This window comes from Neomonachus schauinslandi, chromosome 11, assembly GCF_002201575.2.
Source record: "Neomonachus schauinslandi chromosome 11, ASM220157v2, whole genome shotgun sequence".
NCBI classification, from domain to species: domain Eukaryota; kingdom Metazoa; phylum Chordata; class Mammalia; order Carnivora; family Phocidae; genus Neomonachus; species Neomonachus schauinslandi.
In genome coordinates, this window is record NC_058413.1 from 53,301,718 (window position 1) to 53,322,389 (window position 20,672).

Here is a 20,672-nt window from a genome sequence, read left to right on the forward strand (position 1 = left end):
GCAGAGGGAGGAATCAAGGAGTGCTTCTTTGAAGAGGTGGAGCTTGAGCTGGGGAGGAATCCAAAAGGCAGAGAGAAGAAGGCTGCTCCTGATGGAAGGCACTGTGTGTGTATAAAACCCAAAGGTAGAGATGTGCTGAATCTGGCAGTAAATCAACAGTGAGTTTCAGTTAAGCCCAGGAAGGGGTGATGTGGGTGGGACCAGAGCACTGAACTCCAGGAAAAGACCCAGACCCTACCTCTTCTCCACCTACCTCTTCAAATGTGCCTCTTTCAGCCTCAGGGTCTCCTGGGAGTCTGAGGACCCCTCCACCAGGACCCCCAAGTGAGGGGAAATAGCCCTTCAACGCTGCTTCATTCTAGAAGTCAACAGCTTGAAGAGATGCAGGGCCACCAGGAGGCTGCAACATGGAGATGCAGAGGTCCCGTGGCCAGGAGCCTGCCAACCAGTCTCAAGACAGACTGTTCCATGGGTTCTGCTCCCGCCCTCCCAGCTCCATCATTCTGGCCTGTGGGTGCCTGGAAGCTGCTGGAGGCCATCTCATGGAGGCATCTCAAACACAGACTTGAGCCTTCAAAAGCTTTGGAAAGGCATCTTCACTGAAGATCTCTGAGGAGGCAGCGAAGGGGATTCCACCACATAAGGCCTCTTTACCTGTTCTACCCACCCACCCCTCTTTTCAGCCCCACCTGTACAGCTCCTCATCCTCTCTGCAACTTTTCCTCATATCTCCACCACCCCGCCCACCCCATCCCCCATCACTTCTCCTCCAGTCCCTGTTCCCTCCTCCCAGATCTCAGCTTTCCTCCTATAGAACAATCTAGCCTGCCCTTGGCTGCTGGTGTACCACTCAGACCCTGCACACAAACCAGCCATGACAAAAAAATTTACCTTCTCAGAAGGTAGAGGGGAGAGAGAGCAGAGGAAGGACTGCATAACTTAGTATTTTGCTTTTAGCCTTGTCTCATCTCCAAGGCTGTTGGGCCATGGGGCCCTTCAGAGAAGGACTCCGCCGGAGTTAAACTCCATAGTCATGTCAGAGAAGTGCTTGCAGCTGGCTGAGGAAGGGGGCAAACCAGGCCCAACCCACCTTGGGAATCCATCAAAATGCCCTTCTGAAGAGGCTGATAATTTGGACAGAAGGAACTTTGATTCTTTGGGTCACAGTGAAAAGATGTGAGGAAGTGTCAGAAGAGGTCTATTCCCTATACAATGCGATGTCATGCCAAGTAGTACACATGTTAGCTACCCTGTGTCTTGTTCCGAGTCTGAGACCAGACTGGTCAGCTGCCTGTCACGGGGAGTAGGGGAATGGGCGAGCAGAAGGCAGAGGGCCTCGCCCACAGTGCTGGCTGAGCCCCGTGGAGAGTCGCAGATGACCATCCTAGCAGACTGCCAAGAACTGTGACCCTTTGGTCACTTTTCCAAGAGTGGAAATTGTGGGCCACAGGTAAATTGCATTCCCAGCTTCCCTTTGTGAGGCAGAATAGCATCAAGGGTAAAGACTCCAGAGCCAGGTCACCTTGGTGTTTATCTTGGCTCTACCACTTAGTAGCTGTCTTACTCTGGGCAAGTTATTTAGCCCCTTTGTACCTTAACTTCCCTAGCTGTAAAATGGGAATAGTAAATCTTGTAAAGTAGTTGTGAGGATTAATATGTGCAAAGAACTTAGAATAATGCCTGGAACATAGTAAGCATGCAATGCATGGTACTGTCATAATGATTTTGCCTTTTGTGCACCCAAGTTCCTCCAGAGTCTCTCTCTAGGAATTGGCCTAGGAGGTTTCTAAACAAGGGGCTTTGAGCAGAGGATTTTTCCTTTTCCTTCACATGGGAGGCAGCTGGTCTTTTAAGAAAAAACAAAAACAAAAACAAACTCAGCACCCTTTTTTCAGAACAAGGCCCATAATCCATGAGCCCCAGCTGTTCCTGTAAGAAGGAAAAGTCATTTATTACATGCCAGTACAAGGGACTTCAAGTGCCATTTGGGAAGCTTGAATTGCCCCTTCCTTTCCCCTCCTTTTGTCCCCACCCCCCACTCTCTCTCCTCACTTTAACCCAGAGCACACTCCGTGATGGGGGATCACACTGGGGATGCCTGCTTGCTGGGGTGGAGACAGAGGGGATATAGACCGAGGTGTGGAGGTAGAGCATGGTGAGGGGTCGGGGGAGCACATGGGTTCACAGGGGTCCAAGGTTATTCTCATGGCTTGGGGAAGACTTCCTGGGGGGTAGAGTGGTGCAGCTGGGGCTTGAAGAGTGGATGTAATTAGACTGAAGATGAGAGGGCCATGTTGTTCCTGGTGCGGGGAACAGCACAGCCCAAGGCATGGAGGCTGTTGGAGGATGGATAGGAGGGTTGTGGCCTAAGACCAGGCTGGAGAGTTGGCAGGGCTAGAGAGGCAAAGGCTTGGTGCCAGCCCAGGAAAGCACCAGGGAGCCACGACAATGACAGCAGTGGCCATTTGCTGGGCTCTGCAGGTTCTAGGCATCATACAGTGTGCTGTATATACATTTTCTCATATAATCCTTACAATACCTCCAATTGCAGATGGGGAAACAGGCCCAGATGTGGGAATTGATGTGTCAAGGTCACACAGCCTTTCTCTAACCCAGATAGTAGGTGCCCCCCTCCACCTCTCCCATCCTCCCGCCCTTCCCTTTCCTTTCTTCACTTGCCTTCCAAGTGCCCACCTGCCTCAGCCAGTCCCAGTAACTGGGGACCCCCTAGGAAGTTATGACAGAGACAGCTAAGTGCCAACCACAATATCAACTCTCTTTTAATTGGGCACGTGGTCTCCTAGGATGAAAACTTCATTTCCCAGCCTTACTCGCAGCTAAGTATGACCACGTAACTTAATCTTGGGTGATGGAAGATAAGCAAAGTACCCTAAGGCAATTTAATATGGGGAGGGGGTGAATGTCTGTAAAAGAGAGGTAGTGTCTGTCCTTTGCCTCCCCTCCTTTCTTTCTGCTTACAATGGGGACATGACAGCTGGAGCACCATCTTGGACCGTGAGAAACAGCTTGGGTTTCTGACCATTCCAGTTTGGGACCACCTAAATCTGGACTTTTGCACAAGAGAGAAATACATGTCTATCTTTTCTTTTTTTTTTAAAGATTTATTTGAGAAAGAGAATGAGATAGAGAGCATGAGATATAGAGAGAGCATGAGAGAGGGGAGGGTCAGAGGGAGAAGCAGACTCCCTGCTGAGCAGGGAGCCTGATGTGGGACTGGGACTCCAGGATCATGACCTGAGCCAAAGGCAGTCGCCCAACCAACTGAGCCACTCAGGCGCCCCAAATGTCTATCTTTTCTAAGCCACAGGTTTTTCAGGCTCTTGTTAGCCATAGCCAAATGAATCCCTTTACTCGGGTTCTATCCTAAGGTGGTAGACCTAGGCGGAGGCCAGGCAGTGTCCTGGACTGGGGTGGGGGCCAGGGTCTAGCCTGGTGACAAGCTAGGAGTCAACAGGGTCTGGAGATACCCAGGAAGGCTTAGAAAAGTTGCAAAGCTTGGGGAGTGGTCATGCTGCTGTTGGCTGGAGGCTGAAGGGATGGATGGGTTTCCTGAGGGACAGAGTAAGAAGGAAGGGCCTGGAGAGAACCCTGGGAACTCCATTAAGGGGTTGGGCAGGAGGGGGAGCCAGAGATGTGGCAGGTCAAAGCCTGGGGGTTTCTGAATGATGGTGGCAGGGGAGCTGGGTGAGTGGGGGAGGAAGTGGAGGTGATGGGTGGAGAAGAAAAGAGAGAAGTTTCCCAGGGAGGCCAGGTCCAGGGAAGATGCTTCTATGACAGGAGACCTGTGAGTGTTGGCTGTTGTAGGTTGAGGACAGGGGCAGGGCCAAAGATGGAGGAGCCAGAGAGTTAGGGACCAGGGTTTGTCCTTTTGGAAAAGCCCAGGAGCACTGGATCTGTCCTAGGAATAGATGCAGCTTTCTCCTCCCTCCCTCATTCATTTGTTCGACACACATTCTCTCTGCTCCTCCACGGACCCAGACCCTACCCTCAAAAAGAATCTTGGGGAGGGGTGAGGGTACAGACAAGGAAAGAGTTCAACCACTAAACAACATTTATTGAGCACCTACTGTGTGCCAGGCATCATGCTGAGCAGTGGGTCCCTGTCCTCAGGGAGTTCCTAGTCTGATGGAGGAGAATGGCAGTAATGAAATAAACATAACCCTGGATCATTACAGCAGGGGAAGAGAGCTTAGAAGAACATAAAGAGGGGCAGGGGGCAGGGCACCTGGGTGGCTCAGTCAGCTGAGCTTCTGACTCTTGGGGTTGAGCATCTGACTCTTGTTTCGGCTAAAATCGTGATCTCAGGGTCATGGGATCAAGCCCTGCTTCGGGGTCCACGCTCAGTGGGGAGTCTGCTGGAGATTCTCTCCCGCTCTCCCTCTGCCCCTTCCCCTTCTCTAAAATAAATAAATAAATCTTAAAAAGGGGGGGCGCTGGGGGCAAGGAAGGCCTCACTAGGGAGACTATAATCTCATGTAATGGTCAGGGGCTGAGAGATGCTGAGGATCAGGGGGGCTGTGACTCAGCTTGAGGGGCAGAGAAGGCTTCTTAGCAGAGGCCCAGTGGTTTCAGAAGGTATTACTAGCTCAGTGCAGAAGGGCTGTTACTGACTTCGTGACTTTGAATAAGCCAGTTTACTTCTCTAAGCCTCTGTTTCCTTACCTGTAAAAAGGTGATAATACTACCAGCCCTCTCTAAGCCACCAGGGGTACTGCGCATGGAAAAGTTAGGGCCGAATTATCATCAAGTACAAAAAAGTATGATAACCCAATAGAAGAGGCAAAAACAGGCATTTCACCTAAAAGGAAACACAGATAATTTAAAACAAACAAACAAAAAACACAGAGGTATTTGATCCTAGCTTGACCATGCCTCTTGAATGCTGAGTAGTCACCTGGCCCGTTACCCTGAGCACCCTGCGCATGTGCACATGGTGTCCTGCACAGTGCTCCGAGCAGCACCATTCACAAGAGCAAACACCTGGAAACACTCCATTGCCCGTCCACAAGAGAATGGATGAATACACTGTGCTATATTCACACACTGGAATATTACCTGCAGTCAGGATGCCCTTTACCCATGTGTAACAATATGGATAATCCAAGCAGTATAATATTAAGTACAAAGATGTCTCAAAAAACTTATACACAGCAAGATGCCCTTTTGATAAAGTTAAAGACAACTAAAATGAAACTATATACTTTGAAGGAATACACAGATGCAACAAAACTATACAAAAAGGAAAGCAAGGGCATGCTGAACACAGGAGGTAATGGCTATCCTGGGTGGTACAGCAGCAGGAGAATGGGTTAGGGAAACTATGTAATGAGATGTAGGACACTGTCAAAGTCCTAGTTGTTTTGTTTTGCGATGGGAGCCAATTAAACAAGTGGTGAGAATGTGTCATGAACAAAAGTTTAAAAATAATCCAATTCTATGCATTTGAGTTCTAATCATATAGGAAAGGCGACAATCTCAGGTCATTTCTAATTGACTTGGGAATGGAGTCAGGAGCCCGATTCCCCCTAAGACAGTTCCTTCCTGGAGCTCATTACTTCTTGGGGTCCTCTCACTCCTCATTTTTTTTTTCCCTCTTAAGTACTCAAGGCCCATCACTGGACATGACTAGGACCTCACAATTTGACTATCTTGATTCCTCCAGGGGATTTACAGCCCTGACCTTGCTGGGTCACCATGACTACTGGGTAGGTGGGTTAATGTTTTCATCCCCTTTCATAGGTGAGGAGCCTGAGAGTGACCTACTGAGGGTCATCTGGCATGTCTCTGAGGGTGCCTGCATTGGGCCCAGCTCTAGACTCCCAGCACAGTGTTCCTCTCTCCACCTTGGTGCCCAGTGTTTCCAGCCACTTCCTAGATGAGTGTTTGAAGGGCTAAACACAATCAGGGTCCCTCTGTACCTGGAAGATGATTTGTCTCATCATGAGTCAGAAGGAGCTGAGGCTAGGAGGACTCATGGGGTGCTGGAAGCAGCCAAGCCACTGTCTGATTGGGTAAGTGTCCCACTGGGTGGAGGCCCACCCCAGACCCTTAAACACCCTCCTTCCCCACCAAGGGGAATTCCTGATCCAGAGGCCCCAGTCAGCCCACCTCCAGGCCAAGCTGCAGGATGCTGAGGTGACCTGAGTCTCTGCTCCTGTCCATCAGTTTGCCCACCTGTGATATGGGAATAAAAACCTCAATTCCAGAACTGATATGAAGACAAAATATGACAGGATGTGAAAGAGTTTGGAAAAGTACAAATTTCAGATGGCAGGGACCATTGTTATTGGAGGAAAGCAGTGACTCCCAGGATGAGGGTCCCCCCACCAAAAGAGTAGAAAAACACTCCAGAACAAACAAGAGTCTGACTTCAATAGAGGTAGAGAGATACCTTTGGGGAAATCTAGACCCACTCCTCACTTTTCAGATGAGGCAGCTGAGGCCCAGGGAAGTGTAAGGATATACCCAAGGTCACACAGCAAGGCAGAGGTAGAGAGAGGCACTAGGCCAGGCAGGGCTCTCTTCCTTGCCATCAATTCCCCAGTGAAGGAGAGATGTCCTTCTGAGGCAGAGGTGAGGGACTTACAGGAGGCTGGTCTCCACTCAGAGAGGAGTTTTCTCCCTACAGGGATTTGCCACGACCCAAGGGAAGCAGTAGGGAGGGTGCCAGGTCCTGGCTGAGTCCTCCCTTTCTCATGCAGTAGTCAATCAGTCCCTCAGTGTCTACCATCCTGCCCTATGCCCATCCCTGCCCCTCTCATCTGGACCACGGCCTCCTGCTCCCAGGGCCTGCCAGCCTAGTGAGGCCCAGCCACAGTCCTCTTGGGCCAAGGGGAGTGTGAGTCAGACCAGGTTATCCTCTGTTCCTGGGGAAGGTGAGCCCAGGCCCAAGAAGGAAGAAGAGGATGCTGGGGGCTCAAGGAGAGAGAAGCCCCTTCTTCATCAGGGATCTGGGACCAGTGAAGACTAGAGGAGCACGGTGTTTGAAGCTCCTCAAATCTGAATTTGAGTCATTGAAGGTACTGCCATTTTCTGACTTTGACAGTGGTCAAAGTTAAATCTCCTTCATGACCCATAGAAAAGAGGCAATATTGGGGCGCATGGGTGGCTCAGTTGTTAAGCGTCTGCCTTCGGCTCAGGTCATGATCCCAGGGTCCTGGGATCGAGCCCCACATCGGGCTCCCTGCTCCGCGGGAAGCTTGCTTCTCCTTCTCCCTCTCCCACTCCCCCTGCTTGTGTTCCTGCTCTCGCTGTCTCTCTCTGTCAAATAAATAAAATCTTTAAAAAAAAGGAAAGAAAAAGAAAAGAGGCAATATTATCTACCTACAGGGTGGTTCTAGGATTAAATAAAATGAATGAAATAATATTACCCATACATCCAAGGCACTCCATAAATCCCCATTGGTTCATTCAGATGTCAAGGAGCTGCCTTGCATTTAAGTTGGGACCCTGAGGATGTATGGGACCTCACAGAAGCAGGTGGGGGTGGGGAAGGCCCTAGTACCCGGGACAATGGGAGACTTGCCAGACAGGGACAGAGGGGCAAGGCGAGTCCAAGGTTGGATCAGCTTGGAGCCGGAGAGGCGACCCGCTCGCTCTGTTAGGAGGGTGGAGGGCCGCAAGTAGGCGTGTCGGTTTGGCAGTGGCAAATCAAGGGCGTTTCCGTTGAAGCTCGTGTTGTGTGTGAGGCCAAAGGGGCTTTGCGAAGGGACTAGGTTTGAAATGGCTCTTGAAGAGATTAGGAAAGCACTGAAAGGAAGTAAAGGAAATGAAGTCTTCCCAACACTCCCATTTTTTGGTGTTGGGAACGGCTTTACCTGTCCTGGACTCCACGGGGTGGGCGAATCCGGCCGGTAGAGGGCGTAAGAGCCGCGTATCACGGAGCTCAGGCGGAAGGGCGGGGGGACGCAGGGCGGAGCATCGAGGAGAGGGGCCTCCGAGATGGCGGGGGCAGGTGGAGGGGGCGTGACTAGGGTGGGCAGCGGGAAACGTGAGGGCGGGTGGGGGAGTGGCCACAAAGGGTGGAGCACCTGGAGCGATGTGGGAGGGTCAGAGCTGGACAGGCCGCAGAGGTACGAGGGGCGGGGCCTTTGGGGGCGCGGAAGGCTGACCGGGTCTCCGTGACAGTAGGATTCACGGCGGAGGGCCGGGTGGGGGGCGTGGCCTGGGCGGGGCGGAGGGGTGGGGCAGGGAGCCGCAAGAGCCCAGGTCGGCCGTGGCGCTCACTGCTCCCCCTGGCGGCGAGTCCCGCCCCCTTCCTGCTGGAAGAGTGTTTCTGGGTGTACCTGAATGTCGGTGTGTACCAGTTTATGGGTCGAAGGTTGCCATGTTGGGGTTCCTTGGGCAGAAGGTGTTACCGCGCAGAAGCGTCTGAACCGCAGTCGGTGCGCAGCCCCGGCTGTGTGTCGGCGGAGCTGACCACACTCAGAGGTTTCGTGCGTCGCAGCGAGTCCTTGGGGGGGCAGCTTGGCCAATGGGTTCCAGAAGGGGTCCTGTGGAGGGTCGCTTCGGTCTGCATATGCTCAAGCAGTCTTGTTTCTCCTTCGACTCCTCCCCATTCCCTCCCCCCGAAACCCCGATTCCCAGCCTTGCGCGCGCCGGGAGCCCACCCCCTCTTTTGGGCGCGAGGCCCCGCCTCCCACCCCCTTTCCTCAGCCACAAAGTTTATTTGCAACAAAAGGGAGCGCGGAGCGAGCAGCCAAGAGGGAGGGAGCGGGAGCCGGAGCGGGAGCGCTAGGGAAGGCAGGCAGGCCGGCTGGCGGGCACGGAGCCGAGGAACAGAGCCCTGGGATCCTGCCCGGACCGGGCCGGGCCGCGATGCTCCGAATCGCCCCGGCCGAAGAGGGGGCCGGCCCCGGGGGTCGGCGCTGAGGCGGGAGGGACCGCGCTGGATGGAGCCGATGCCGCCCGCGGCCTCAGAAACTTGAGCCGCGGCAGATAAAACCTCTGCTTGAGTCTCTGCGCCCTCTCCCCGCAAATCCCCTCACACTGCTGCTGCAGAACCCAGGCCTTCGGACCCCGGCTGCTGCGCTCCTTCGGGGCGAGGGCGCAAGGGGGGGGGGGTTGGCCGCGGTTCCCCGAGGCCAGCCCCCCCAGAGTGAGTGTTGCCACCATGGCGGACGGGGCGCCCCGGTCTCCGCTCTATCGCAGCGTCTCGTTCAAGCTGCTGGAACGCTGGAGCGGCGGGCCCGGGCCGAAGGAAGAGGCCACGGACACCCCCGGGTTGCGGCGCCGCGCCTCGTGCCGGCCTGCCGCGTCGGTCCCGGGCCAGCCCTCCCGGCGCGTGTCCAAACTGGCGTCGGGGCCTCCGGCCTCCCCCGCGCAGCCGCGCCCGCTCCGCAGCCTCTCGCCGTCGGTGCGCCAGCTCTCCCGGCGCTTCGACGCGCAGCGCCTGGACGACGACCACGCAGGGGCCCGAGACGGGGGCCTCTCCCCCGGGGCCGCGGAAGAAGCGGCGGAGGGCGCGGCGCGCGGCGCCTGGCCCAGCGTCACCGAGATGCGCAAGCTCTTCGGTGGCCCTGGCTCCAGGCGGCCCAGTGCCGACTCTGAGGCCTCGGGGACGCCCAGCCCCGACGGTGCCGTGTGGGAGCCCCCGGCCCGCGAGCCCCGGCAACCGCCGACGCCACCTCCTCGGACGTGCTTCCCCCTGGCGGGCCTGCGTTCCGCGCGGCCGCTACCCGGCCCAGGGACCGAGGGGAGGAGGCGGCGGCAGCAGCAGCAGCAACAGGAGCGGGCGCAGCGTCCGGCGGATGGTTTACATTCTTGGCATAGCTTCTCCCAACCGCAGGCCGGGGCCCGGGCCTCCTGCTCCTGCTCCTCCTCCATCGCCTCCTCCTATCCTGTCAGCCGCGGCCCGGCTGCCAGCTCCAGCGAGGAGGAAGAGGAGGTCCCGCCGCCGCCGCCGCCCGGGGCGCAGAGTCCGGCCTACCACGGAGGCCACTCCTCGGGCAGTGACGAGGACCAGGACGGTGAGGGCGGCCACCGCTGGGGAGGGAGGCCGGGACCCAGGCCTGGAAGCTCCCTCTTGGATAAGGACTGTAGGCCAGACAGTTATGGGTTAAATCTGGGCAGCATGGATTCAGCTGAAGGAGCCAGGAGTCCTGAGCCCCCCAAATCTCCAAGAGCCTCTAGTGAGGAAGGACCCCGGGAGTGGGGTACTGGCTCGCCTCACTGTGGACCAGGTCCTCAGGAGGGACTCCGGCCCATGTCTGACACTGTGGGGGGAGCTTTCCGCGTGGCCAAGGTGAGCTTTCCTGCATACCTAGCCAGCCCAGCAGGCTCCCGCGGTAGCAGCCGCTATTCCAGCACGGAGACCCTCAAGGATGAGGACCCATGGGCTAGTCGGGGTTCTGGGGGCTGGGGCATGTACCGCTCCCCTAGCTTTGGAGCTGGAGAGGGGCTCCTCCTAAGGCCCCAGCCTCGAACCCGCACCAAGGGACCTGTGGGCACCACGAGGGCATTGAGAGATGGAGGACTGGAGTTGGACAAGAGCCGGCAGCGGAAGTCCTTGTCGAATCCAGATATTGCCTCAGAGACCCTGACGCTGCTCAGTTTCCTTCGCTCAGACCTTTCAGAGCTCAGGGTCCGAAAGCCCGGTGGGCGCCCCAGTGACCTCGAGAGCGGCCCCAACTTAGATGGCAGAGACTCACCAGCAGCAGGTGGCCCCAGGGCACAACTTGGACCCACGCCTGCCCCGGCCCCAGCGTCACCTGGCACCCGCCCCACACTCAAAGACTTGACGGCCACCCTTCGGAGGGCAAAGTCTTTTACCTGCTCTGAGAAGCCCGTGGCCCGCCGCCTATCCCGCACCAGCGCCCTGAAGCCCAGCTCCTCTGAGCTCCTGCTGGCAGGCCCAAGTGCCGAGGAGGACCCACTGCCCCTGGTTGTCCAGGATCAGTATGTACAAGAGGCCCGTCAGGTTTTTGAGAAGATCCAGCGAATGGGTGCCCAACAGGATGACGGAAGTGATGTCCCCCCTGGAAGCCCTGTCTGGGCAGGAGACATGACCCAAGGGCAGCGGTCCCAGGAGGAGCTCTCTGGCCCCGAGTCTAGCCTGACAGATGAGGGCATTGGGGCAGACCCTGAGCCTCTTGTTTCAGCCTTTTGCAGCCTGGGTACCACGGGGGTGTGGCGACCCCTTTCCTCGTCCTCAGCCCAGACCAACCACCATGGCCCTGGGGCTGAAGATAGTCTGGGAGGGTGGGCCCTGGTGTCCCCTGATACCCCTCCCACACCAGGTGCCCTCCGACGGAGACGCAAAGTCCCTCCTTCAGGCCCTGGTGGGACTGAACTGAGCAATGGAGAGGCAGGTGAGGCCTACCGGTCTCTGAGTGACCCAATTCCACAGCGCCACCGGGCTGCCACCTCCGAGGAGCCCTCTGGGTTCTCCGTGGATAGCAACCTTTTGGGCTCGCTGAGCCCCAAGACAGGGCTTCCAGCGGCCCCAGCTGTGGATGAGGGCTTGACCAGTGGCCACAGTGACTGGTCTGTGGGCAGTGAAGAGAGCAAGGGTTACCAGGAGGTTATTCAGAGTATTGTTCAGGGGCCTGGTGCTTCGGGGTGTGCGGTGGACGACAGGGTTGCTGGCAAAGCCCCGAAGAAGAAATCTCTGAGTGACCCCAGCCGCCGTGGGGAGCTGGCCGGGCCTGAATTTGAGGGCCCGGGAGGGGAGCCCATCCGAGAAGTCGAGCCCATGCTGCCTCCATCTAGCAGTGAGCCCGTTCTTGCAGAGCGGCGGGCAGAACCAGAAGAACCCAGTCCTGCCAGGGGCCGGGCACAGTCTGAGAGGGCCCTACCCAAGACCCCACCTGCCTCCTCCACTGGCCGCCGCGACTTCCACCTTGACCCTAAACTGGCTGATGTTCTGTCCCCACGGCTCATCCGACGGGGTTCCAAGAAGCGCCCAGCCCGGAGCAGTCACCAGGAACTACGGAGAGAGGAAGGCAGTGAGGACCAGACCAGCAACCTGTCGCGGGCCCGACCATCCTCCAAACACGTTCGCCATGCGAGTGTGCCCGCCACCTTCACACCTATCGTGGTGCCTGAGCCACCGACTACTGTTGGCCCCCCTGTGGCTGTGCCTGAGCCCGTGGGCTTCCCGGCCAGGGCCCACTCCACGCTGCAGGCACCGTCACTCGAGGATGTCACCAAGCAGTATATGCTGACCCTCCACGCTGGCGAGGTTCCTGCCCCGGCACCAGTGGATATGCCCTGCTTGACTCCTGTTGCACCGCCTTCGGCTGAGGCCAAGCCCCCTGAGGCAGCCCGGGCTCCAGATGAGCCTACCCCAGCCGGCAAGTGCTGCAGCAAGCCACAGGTGGTGAGTCCTTGGGGCGGGGGCTTTGGGGGGGCAAAGAAGGGCTGTGGGCACCGACTTCCACAGGAGCCTTTTGAGTGTGCTCACTGGGTAGGTGCCCAGGTCTGAGGGTGCTTCCCTGGTCCTGGGAGTGCCCAGGGAGTTTTAAGAGTGTTAATGACCCAGGGCTCCTGTCTACTCAGGCCCCGAAGGCTTCTGCTGGTGCTGATGTCAAAGGTTCTCGCCTGCTTCGAGGTATTCTGGGTGATAATTACAAAGGATTCTAATCTAGTCCTTTAGCTGTTTCTCAGGGACTGGTTTTAGAGATTCCTATCTGGTTCTTTTTTATAAACACACAAGGAGGTGGTGAGGGTCTTTCCTGAGTCGTGCTGCCCTATCGGCCAGACCCCTTGTAGGACGTTCGGGCTTGGGGCCCACAGTTGACATAGGTTTGTACTTCCTCATGTGGGCCTCCTGCGGCAGATCAAAACGTGGGTCTGTCCCCGAGCCTGGGAGAATTAGAGAGGTACAGGCATTACTTTACGGAGGAGCAAAAAAGACTCCATAAAGTACTTTGGTGGCCCTGGCTTTTCTCTGTGCCTCAGCCTCCCCATCTGTGAAAGCAGGGGCTTGTGGACAGGGTCCCTATGTCTCCATCCAGCTGGTGCCGCACAGATTTGGGAGTTCACAGGTTGGAGTTGAGGCGCTCTTGTGCCTGAGGTCTGCCAGCGCTTCTTCTGATTAGAGTGGGGGCTTTCAGGGGAGAGCAGGGACAGAAAAGAGGCTGCCCAGGCTCAGCAGACAGGGGCCTGGAGAGAGTTTGGGAGTGGCTCCAGCCCCCACAGGCAGGGCTGCCGCTGTGCAGCAGGGTGGGGGCACTGGTCCCCCATCCCTCCAGCTTTCATCTCTCCCACCCCACCCCCTTCCTGGTGACTCTGAAGTGCTTCCCCCTTCCTCTGCCAGACCCCAAGCCCCAGGGACTCAATCTTTCTTTCTTTCTTTTTTTTTTAAAGATTTTATTTATTTATTTGACACAGAGAGACACAGCGAGAGAGGGAACACAAGCAGGGAGGAGTGGGAAAGGGAGAAGCAGGCTTCCCGCGGAGCAGGGAGCCCGATGCGGGGCTCAATCCCAGGACCCTGGGATCATGACCTGAGCCGAAGGCAGATGCTTAACGACTGAGCCACCCAGGCACCCCAAGGGACTCAATCTTTCTGAGGCCCCCACTTCTGCCTTCAGATGTCCCTGGAGTTTTAGCTGTGGGTTCCAATAGGTTCTAGGTGCCATGATGCCCCCACCTCTGAAATGGAAGCTCGGTTTTGGGTTTTGGGTTCTGGGCCTAGTGTGGGGATGGCTCAGGGTTATTTCAACCACAGCCTACACTCCCACTATGTTCCCTGCCTGTGTGAAGAGCCTGGAAGCCCTAAAGCCTGGACTAATTTGGTCACTCCCTGTTCCCAGCACTCTCACGGCCCCTCTGAACTCTTTCTTTGTTTCTCTTTCCTTGTCTCTGTTTCCCCCTTGTCCTGGCTCTGGTGTCTCTCACAGAGGCCACAGAGAGAGCCAGCAGGCAGGGAGTGGGGAGACTGGAAATTTTGGACCTATCCTTCCTTGTGAGAGCCTGGTGGGACAGCTCCGATTGCCCCTAACTCCAGTGCCAGTTGTCTTTCGAACATAGGGGTGGGGGAGGGCAAGGGCAGCTCCTGCCAGGGGCCCCTTCCCCGGCTGTCTTTCCCACATAATTATCTCCTGAGGGAGCCTTGAAGGCTAAATTAGGGAAGAAGGCAAGAATGAACCAAGGGACTCAGGGAAACTGTGGGAGGGGGGTGCTCCTAAGAAGAAGCATTGAGACTCAGAGAGGAGGTGGGAGTTTTTGCAGAATTGGCTTTTGGTCTGCCTCCCTTCGTATTGTCCCCCTGTCCCACCAACTTCAGGGAGAGGCTTAGCCCCCTCCACCCCCAGAGGGCTACGAGGTGGGGCATATCTGCCCATAATACAGGCTTCTCCCTGTCCTCAACAGAGCATCTCTCCAGCCTCCAAACCTTAGCCCACTCTAGTCCTCCCACCTTTCTAGACCTAGCTTGATGTTCCCTCTTGCCTCGTAGAGAAAAGAACTAGTAAGTCTATATTTGGAAGAGCAGGGTTTGAGCCGAGGCTCCAGATCCCTGTGTGGCCTAGGATCAGTCACATCCCTGCCCTATACCTCACTTTCCCTTTCTGTAAAATGAGGGTAATGGTTTCTGCCTGGCAGGCTCTTGAAGGGTGAGTGGATGGTGTGATCACTCCCTCCCTGGGGACAGGAGAGAGGGGGGGGAAAAAAACAGACTCCACTGCCCCAGCTACTTCTCAGTGACCAGCCGTGGCCCCTCCTCCCTGTCCCCTACTGGTTTCTGAGCACAGGGCTGGGCACTCTGAGCCTCAGTATTACCTGGTGGACTTGAATTGGCTCAGAAGAGAATCACTATCCCCTAATTCCCCAACCCCCTCATAAAGCCTGGAAGTTCTCCCATCTACTAGCCCAAATCCCCTCTGCTATACCCTTCCTTCTGCCTCCAGGAAGATGGGGAGCAGCTGTTCACCCCCTCGTTATGGCCTTCGTGGAAGAGACAATGTTCCCTTGTTTCGGGCCTGGGGCTCCAGTCACGCTCCCTGGGCTGTGGGTGGAGATGGTGTGGTGTGAGCTCCAGAATAAGAAGGGAAGAGAAGAGGCTTTCACACTTTGCTGATGAAGCAGAAACCAGGCTGAACCCAGCCAGGGGCAAACAAGAGAGGCCCTGAGGGGTAGAGGTGGCCCCTGACCCAACCCCAGGCTTTGGGGAGTCCCTCAAACTCGGGTCTCTCCCAACCCAGAAGCTGCATTTGCCCTCTGCATGGCATATCCCCATTGTGAGCAGGTGGCCTGGGTACTAGGCCCGGCTCGGCCTCTGACTCGCTCTGAGACCTGGACAGAGTCATCTTGGGCCTTGATTTTCCCATCTGTACAGTGGGATGTTAGACAACCTGGTCTTTGAAGCTCTGAGGGAGGACAGCCTGCAGAGTGGTCAACGGAAACAGGAAGCGTTGGAGTGCTGCTGGAAGAGAAAGGAAAGGCAGCTCTGTGCAACAGCTGTGAGAACCTAGGAGCCCAGGGAATAAGGAATAGCTCGTGGTCATTTTATTCTCTGAACACCTGCTTGTGTTTCCGCTGGGAGCAGGCAGCAGAGCCTCCATGCCCTGCCCCTGCCGCACCCCTTGTCATTTCCACTTAGACCCGCAATAGCCTGGATGATAGACTTCTTTCCAGGGATTCCCCTACCCCGGCCTTAAAGTACAGAGTCTTATAGCCCAACTTTCTTTCCTCAGGTACTGATACTCATTTGACAGCTGTGACAATTCTAGCCCAGAAACAGGAAATGACTTGTGTCTCGGAATCACAGATGGATTGACTCACAGGATTTTAGCATACTGGAATAGCAGTAACAGTGGCTAAAATTTATTAAGTGCTTAGTGTATGCCAGATATCTGAATGTTTCATTCTTCAAGTGTAAAAGCTGTGAGAATCTTCCAGTGCTGAATTCTTAGAATTGCAGGCTGGTAGATTCCTGCTGAGTCCTAGAATGTCAGTGTCTTAGAGGTGAAGGAGCCCAAGCAATCCCTGTTTCTTGGTGGGATTGGCCTGCCATCTAAGTAAGGGGGACAGGGTCAGGGGGGAGTTGGGGGGGGGTCACCCGCATACCCCTAACAGCCTGAACACCTTCCTGGTGGTTATTTAATTCACTGGGACCTGGGGGTGGGATGGGAAGAACTTTGAGACTCAGAAAGGAGAATGCTGCATCTAAGGTCACACAGCTAGGCAAGGCACAGCCAGGCCCAAGCACCAACCCCCTGCCCCAGCAGACATGCCCACCCCCCACCCCCAGCTTGCCCAGCCAGCTCCCTGCCTTGCTGAGGAAGGCCTGGGTTGCAGCTCTTCATCACCTTTCTTCTCTCTGTGTCCCCTTGGCTGTGAACCCATGGGGGCGGGGGTTCTCTCCTTTCCCTCCTTGGCTCTTTGCTATAATTTTTCCATGGAAACTGGTTCTGGGAGGGGAGGCAATCAGGACGTTTGGAGTTCTGAGTAGTACCAAATATCTATAATTAAATGTCTTGTCACCCAGTAGGAGGGTGGGATGGAGAGGACAGGCAGAGGGCTGTCCCTTTCTTCTGTTTATTCCCGCCCCCTACTCCTTCCTAAGGGTCCAGGACTATTGGAGGGAGTACAGTCCAGGAATGGGTCCCCCCCCAAACATGGAAGAGTTGGGGGATGGACCAGAGTTGAGTCTGACATTTTTCAGCCCCACATTTCTGGGATGAGCTAGGTTTGGGATGCTCTGGGCTGCTGCTAATCCTGTCCCCAGCACCCTCTCAGTGTAGGAACTTGCCCCTCCTGCTTCCTTCCCCTCCCCCCCCCATCTGTGATCTCAGGCTACACAAGCTGCCCTGCAGCAGATGGAGGCACCCCCAGGCCAGGGGAACCAGACACTCAGAGAGTTCAGAATCTAGAAGCAGACCGAAGGGCCTGTAGGATGTTGGGGAATCGGCCTGAGGGCTGGCAGGAGAAACTTCTTGGAGGAGGCTATGCCTGGAGCCTGGCCTTGAAAACTGGAAGAGTTTGTATAGCCAGAGAAGAGAGGGAGGGTTCTAGGAGGAGGGCACAACGTGAGCAAAGGCTAGGAAGTAGGAAAGACACGGCAGGTTGTGTGTGGTAGGAGTTTCAATCGAGACGTGGGTCCTTGATAGAGCAATGCATTCATCCCTTTAACAAATACTTACTGAGCTCCTGGATGCGCTGGGCACTCTCCCAGGTCCTGAGGATACAGTAACAAACAAAACAAAGGCTTGGCCTCATGGAGCTTCCAGATTAGTGAGGAGACCTGTGTGTAAATGGATATATTATGTGTCAGGGAGAGGTAGGGGCTAGAGAGCAAAAGAAAGCAGGTTAAGGGAGTAGAGACTGACAGGGAGGGAGTACAATCTTAGATCAAGAGGTCTGGGAAAGCCTCTCTCAGGAAGTAAGATCTGAGCAGAGGCCTGGAAAAAGTGAGAGAGAGAGCAAGCCAGGTAGCCATCTCAGGGAAAGAGCATTCTGGGCAGAGAAGAACAGCAAGTGCAAAAGCCCTGAGGTAGAAGTGTGTTGGAGAAATTATCCAGAGGACTGTGTGGATGGAGCAAAGTGGGAATGAGGTCAGAGAGGTAAGGGAGGGTGGGAGTGGATCAGGGTGGAAGCAGATCTCATAGGCCAATAGGAGGACTCCAGCATTGACTTGAAGTGAGATGGGGTAGGCCCACAGTGACCTGATCTGACTTAGGCTTTACTAAGTCTGCTCTGTTTGCTCTGTCAGGGTGGATTGCAGGGGCCCAGGGTGGAAGCAGGGAGGCCAGTAAGTAGGCCACTGGAATAATCTGGGTAAGAGCTGATGGTGGCTTAGGCTGGGACCGAGGTGGTGGAGTAGTGGGTTTCTGCTGCAGCCCAGAGAGTTTTGTGAGGGCCTGGACCCCAGCATTCCAGGTGAACACAGAGCTACTGCGGCTCTCAGAGCTGGGCAGTGTGTGAGGGGTTGATTAGTGTGGGGAGGGGGAAGTTGATAAAGGCCCCAGGGTGTCCTGGGGCTGTAGGCTACACTGACTGCCCCTTGCAGACCCACACTGGCTGGGCTCAAAGAGTAGGAGGGTGGAACCACCACAGGGCCCTAGTGAGGAAAGCAGCAGCGCCATGTCCCACTGCTGTCTCCTCTACAGCCACCACGACACCGATCAGGTCCAGCTGGCATATCTCCTGGGACAGGGAGCTCACACCACCCTAAGGTAACTCTGTCCCTCCCATCTGGTCCTCTAGCCAGGTGGGCATTGCCATGGTCCCAATATATGGATGAAGAAGCAGGTCCAGAGTAGACAGAGGTTTGCCTAATGCCCTGTGACTCAAATATGGGATTTGGCCCCAGGTGTCCTGGCTCCCAGGCCATACATTGGTCCCACAGAGTTCCCACCGAGCAGAGTTGGCTAGAATGGCAGTGGTAGGGTGGGGGAAGGGGGAGCCCATGTTTCCCAGAAAGGCTTGAAGCCCTGGCGTACTTATTGGGAAACGTGCCCAGGCAGCCTGGCGCCTTGCTGGCACGCCCTAAAATGGGGGCTCTGGGTCCCCTGGGAAGCGAGAGCCTATTGGAGCCAATGCCCCTGCCTTGGGAGTTGATCCTCTCCTCCCATTTCCACCCCAATCCTCTGGGGCATTCCAGGGGTGGATCCAGGCAGAGGACAACTGCCAGGCTGCCAGGCCCTGGGCAGTGAGTGAGCCCCAGCTGATGACATATGCAGGGGCCTGGGGCCCCAGCCAGGGTGTCTGAGCTCCCAGAGGGGTGTCCACGACCACCCCCTCCAGTAGCCAGGGTCACCAGGGATGACTTGGTGTAGCACATGAAGGTCTGCACTAGGGATCAGGAGATGGGGTCCAGCCTTAGCCTCTCCACTTTCCTGGTGTGTGGCATTCAGTAAGTCCCTTCCCCTCAGAGCCACAGATTCCTCCATGCTCTTGGGCACCAGGATAGAAGCTCCCCCCCGCCCCCCGGGGCTGGTAGAAGAGGCAATAGCTTTCCCAAGTAGGTCTCAATTTGTAGACTGAAGAGCTGGCAGGTGGGGCCCCATTCGGCGGCTGAGGAGACTGAGGCTGAGTGGGGCTGGGCCTCACCAGGTCTGGCCCCCGAGGCCTTGCCCTTGCCACCAGCTGCTGTTCTGGGCTCCACCGCGCACACACAGATGAGGCCTCTGCCCACCCGGGTGGCAGGCTGTGAGGCTCAGGCTGGGGCCTAGCCCCAGAAGTGGTGATGCTACGGCCACCAGGATTTTTAAACTTTGTCCAGGGCGTGGGGCTGCCGCGTGGCTCTGAGACGCTCCTAAGTAGGGAGAGACTGAGGGGGAGTCTGCTTTGGCACCTGAGGTCAGCGGGACATGAGTTGATTCCAGTCTAGGTTGGCAGATGGGTGGTGTATTGGTCTCCTGTTGTTGCTGTGGCAAAGTACTACACACTTAGGACTTAGAACAGTACAAATATTATCTTACGGTTCTGGAGGTCAGAAGAAAAGGGTTTCACTGGGCTAAAAATTAAGGTGTTAATAGGGCTGTGTTTCTTCTGGAAGCTTTAGGGGAAAAGCTGTGTCCTTGCCTTTGGCAGCTTATGGTATCTGCTGGCACTTCTTGCTTCATGACCCCTTCCTCTGTCTTCAAGGCCAGCAGCATCTTTCTCTCACCTGTACGTCCTGCCTCCCTCTTGTGAGGAACCTGGTGATTACTTTGGGCCCGCACGGATCAACCAGGATAAGTTCCTGCTTGCAAAATCCTTACCCTGCAAAGTCCCCTTTGCCATGTAAGGTAACATATTCACGGGTTCCAGGGATTAGGACGTGGACATCTTTGGGGCAGATGGGGAGGGGCTCCCTATCCCCCTGTGCCGGGAGCTCCGTGTTGGGGATTGGTGACCCTGGTGCTATTGGACCAGAGGACCTTTCGGGTCCCTTCATGCCCTGAGAGGCCGAGGCACTTCCCAGGAGGGGGCATGTGGAGGGAAGGAGCACGACCCAGATCCTTTCCGCCCCCCAGGCTGGCTTTGGGACCCAGGGCAAGCATTTACAGATCCTGTGCATTGCCCCCTCACTCCACCAAGGATTATTGTTAAGATTAAATGAAATCATGCTAAGAGGGCTTAGCACATAGTAAGTGCTCAAGAAGTGTTATTTCCTTCCTTCAGGACTGAGAGGCAAGACACTAGGATTCTAAGATTCAAATAGACCTTGACTCCAGGATGCTCAGATTCCCAGCATCTCTTTCCAGCTTAAAGCAGAGGACAGAGCTCTAGACAGGAGGGCAGGTGGGGTACTGACTGGGTAGGTTCCGTGGCCCAGTAGCCTGGGTCTTTGGAGATGGGAGGTAGGCAGAGTAGAGGACTAGGCATTTGGGGGGAATCAAGTACCTTACTGTCCTTGCTCTTCTCGCCAGCTCCCCCTCCCGCTTTGTTACCACCAGCCCCAACCTGGGAGGCTGAGCAGAGCCAGAGCCCTCCCTGGTCAAAGCCCCAGACCCATTGGAACTGGCCTCTGAAGCAGGGCTCAACAGCCCCTCCAGGCCAGGGAGATTGAGGGTCTGGTGGGCTTTGGGGTCAGACCAATAAGAGTTAACATCTCAGAGCAGACTCTGACTCACTCACTGGGTGAAAACTAACAAGTCATTTCATCTTAGCTCGGAGCCTCAGTGTCCTGCCTTGTCAGCCCAGGACCCCAGGTTTAGAAGCTCTCAGAACGGTGGCCACTTTAAGAACGTGCACTTTTGCGATTGCTCGTTCAGAGCGTA

The 20,672-nt window shown here is 55.9% G+C and overlaps 1 protein-coding gene across 1 annotated transcript in view; it reads left to right on the top strand.

The window, feature by feature from the left end:
• Positions 1-9,133: 9,133 nt before the first annotated feature.
• ARHGEF17 (Rho guanine nucleotide exchange factor 17) overlaps positions 9,134-20,672 on the top strand; it is a 54,623-nt gene continuing 43,084 nt past the window's right edge. Inside the window, exon 1 of the mRNA XM_021704632.2 lies at positions 9,134-12,340. Within this exon, the coding sequence (XP_021560307.1) occupies positions 9,134-12,340 (3,207 nt within the window). The remainder of the gene's footprint in view (positions 12,341-20,672) is intronic.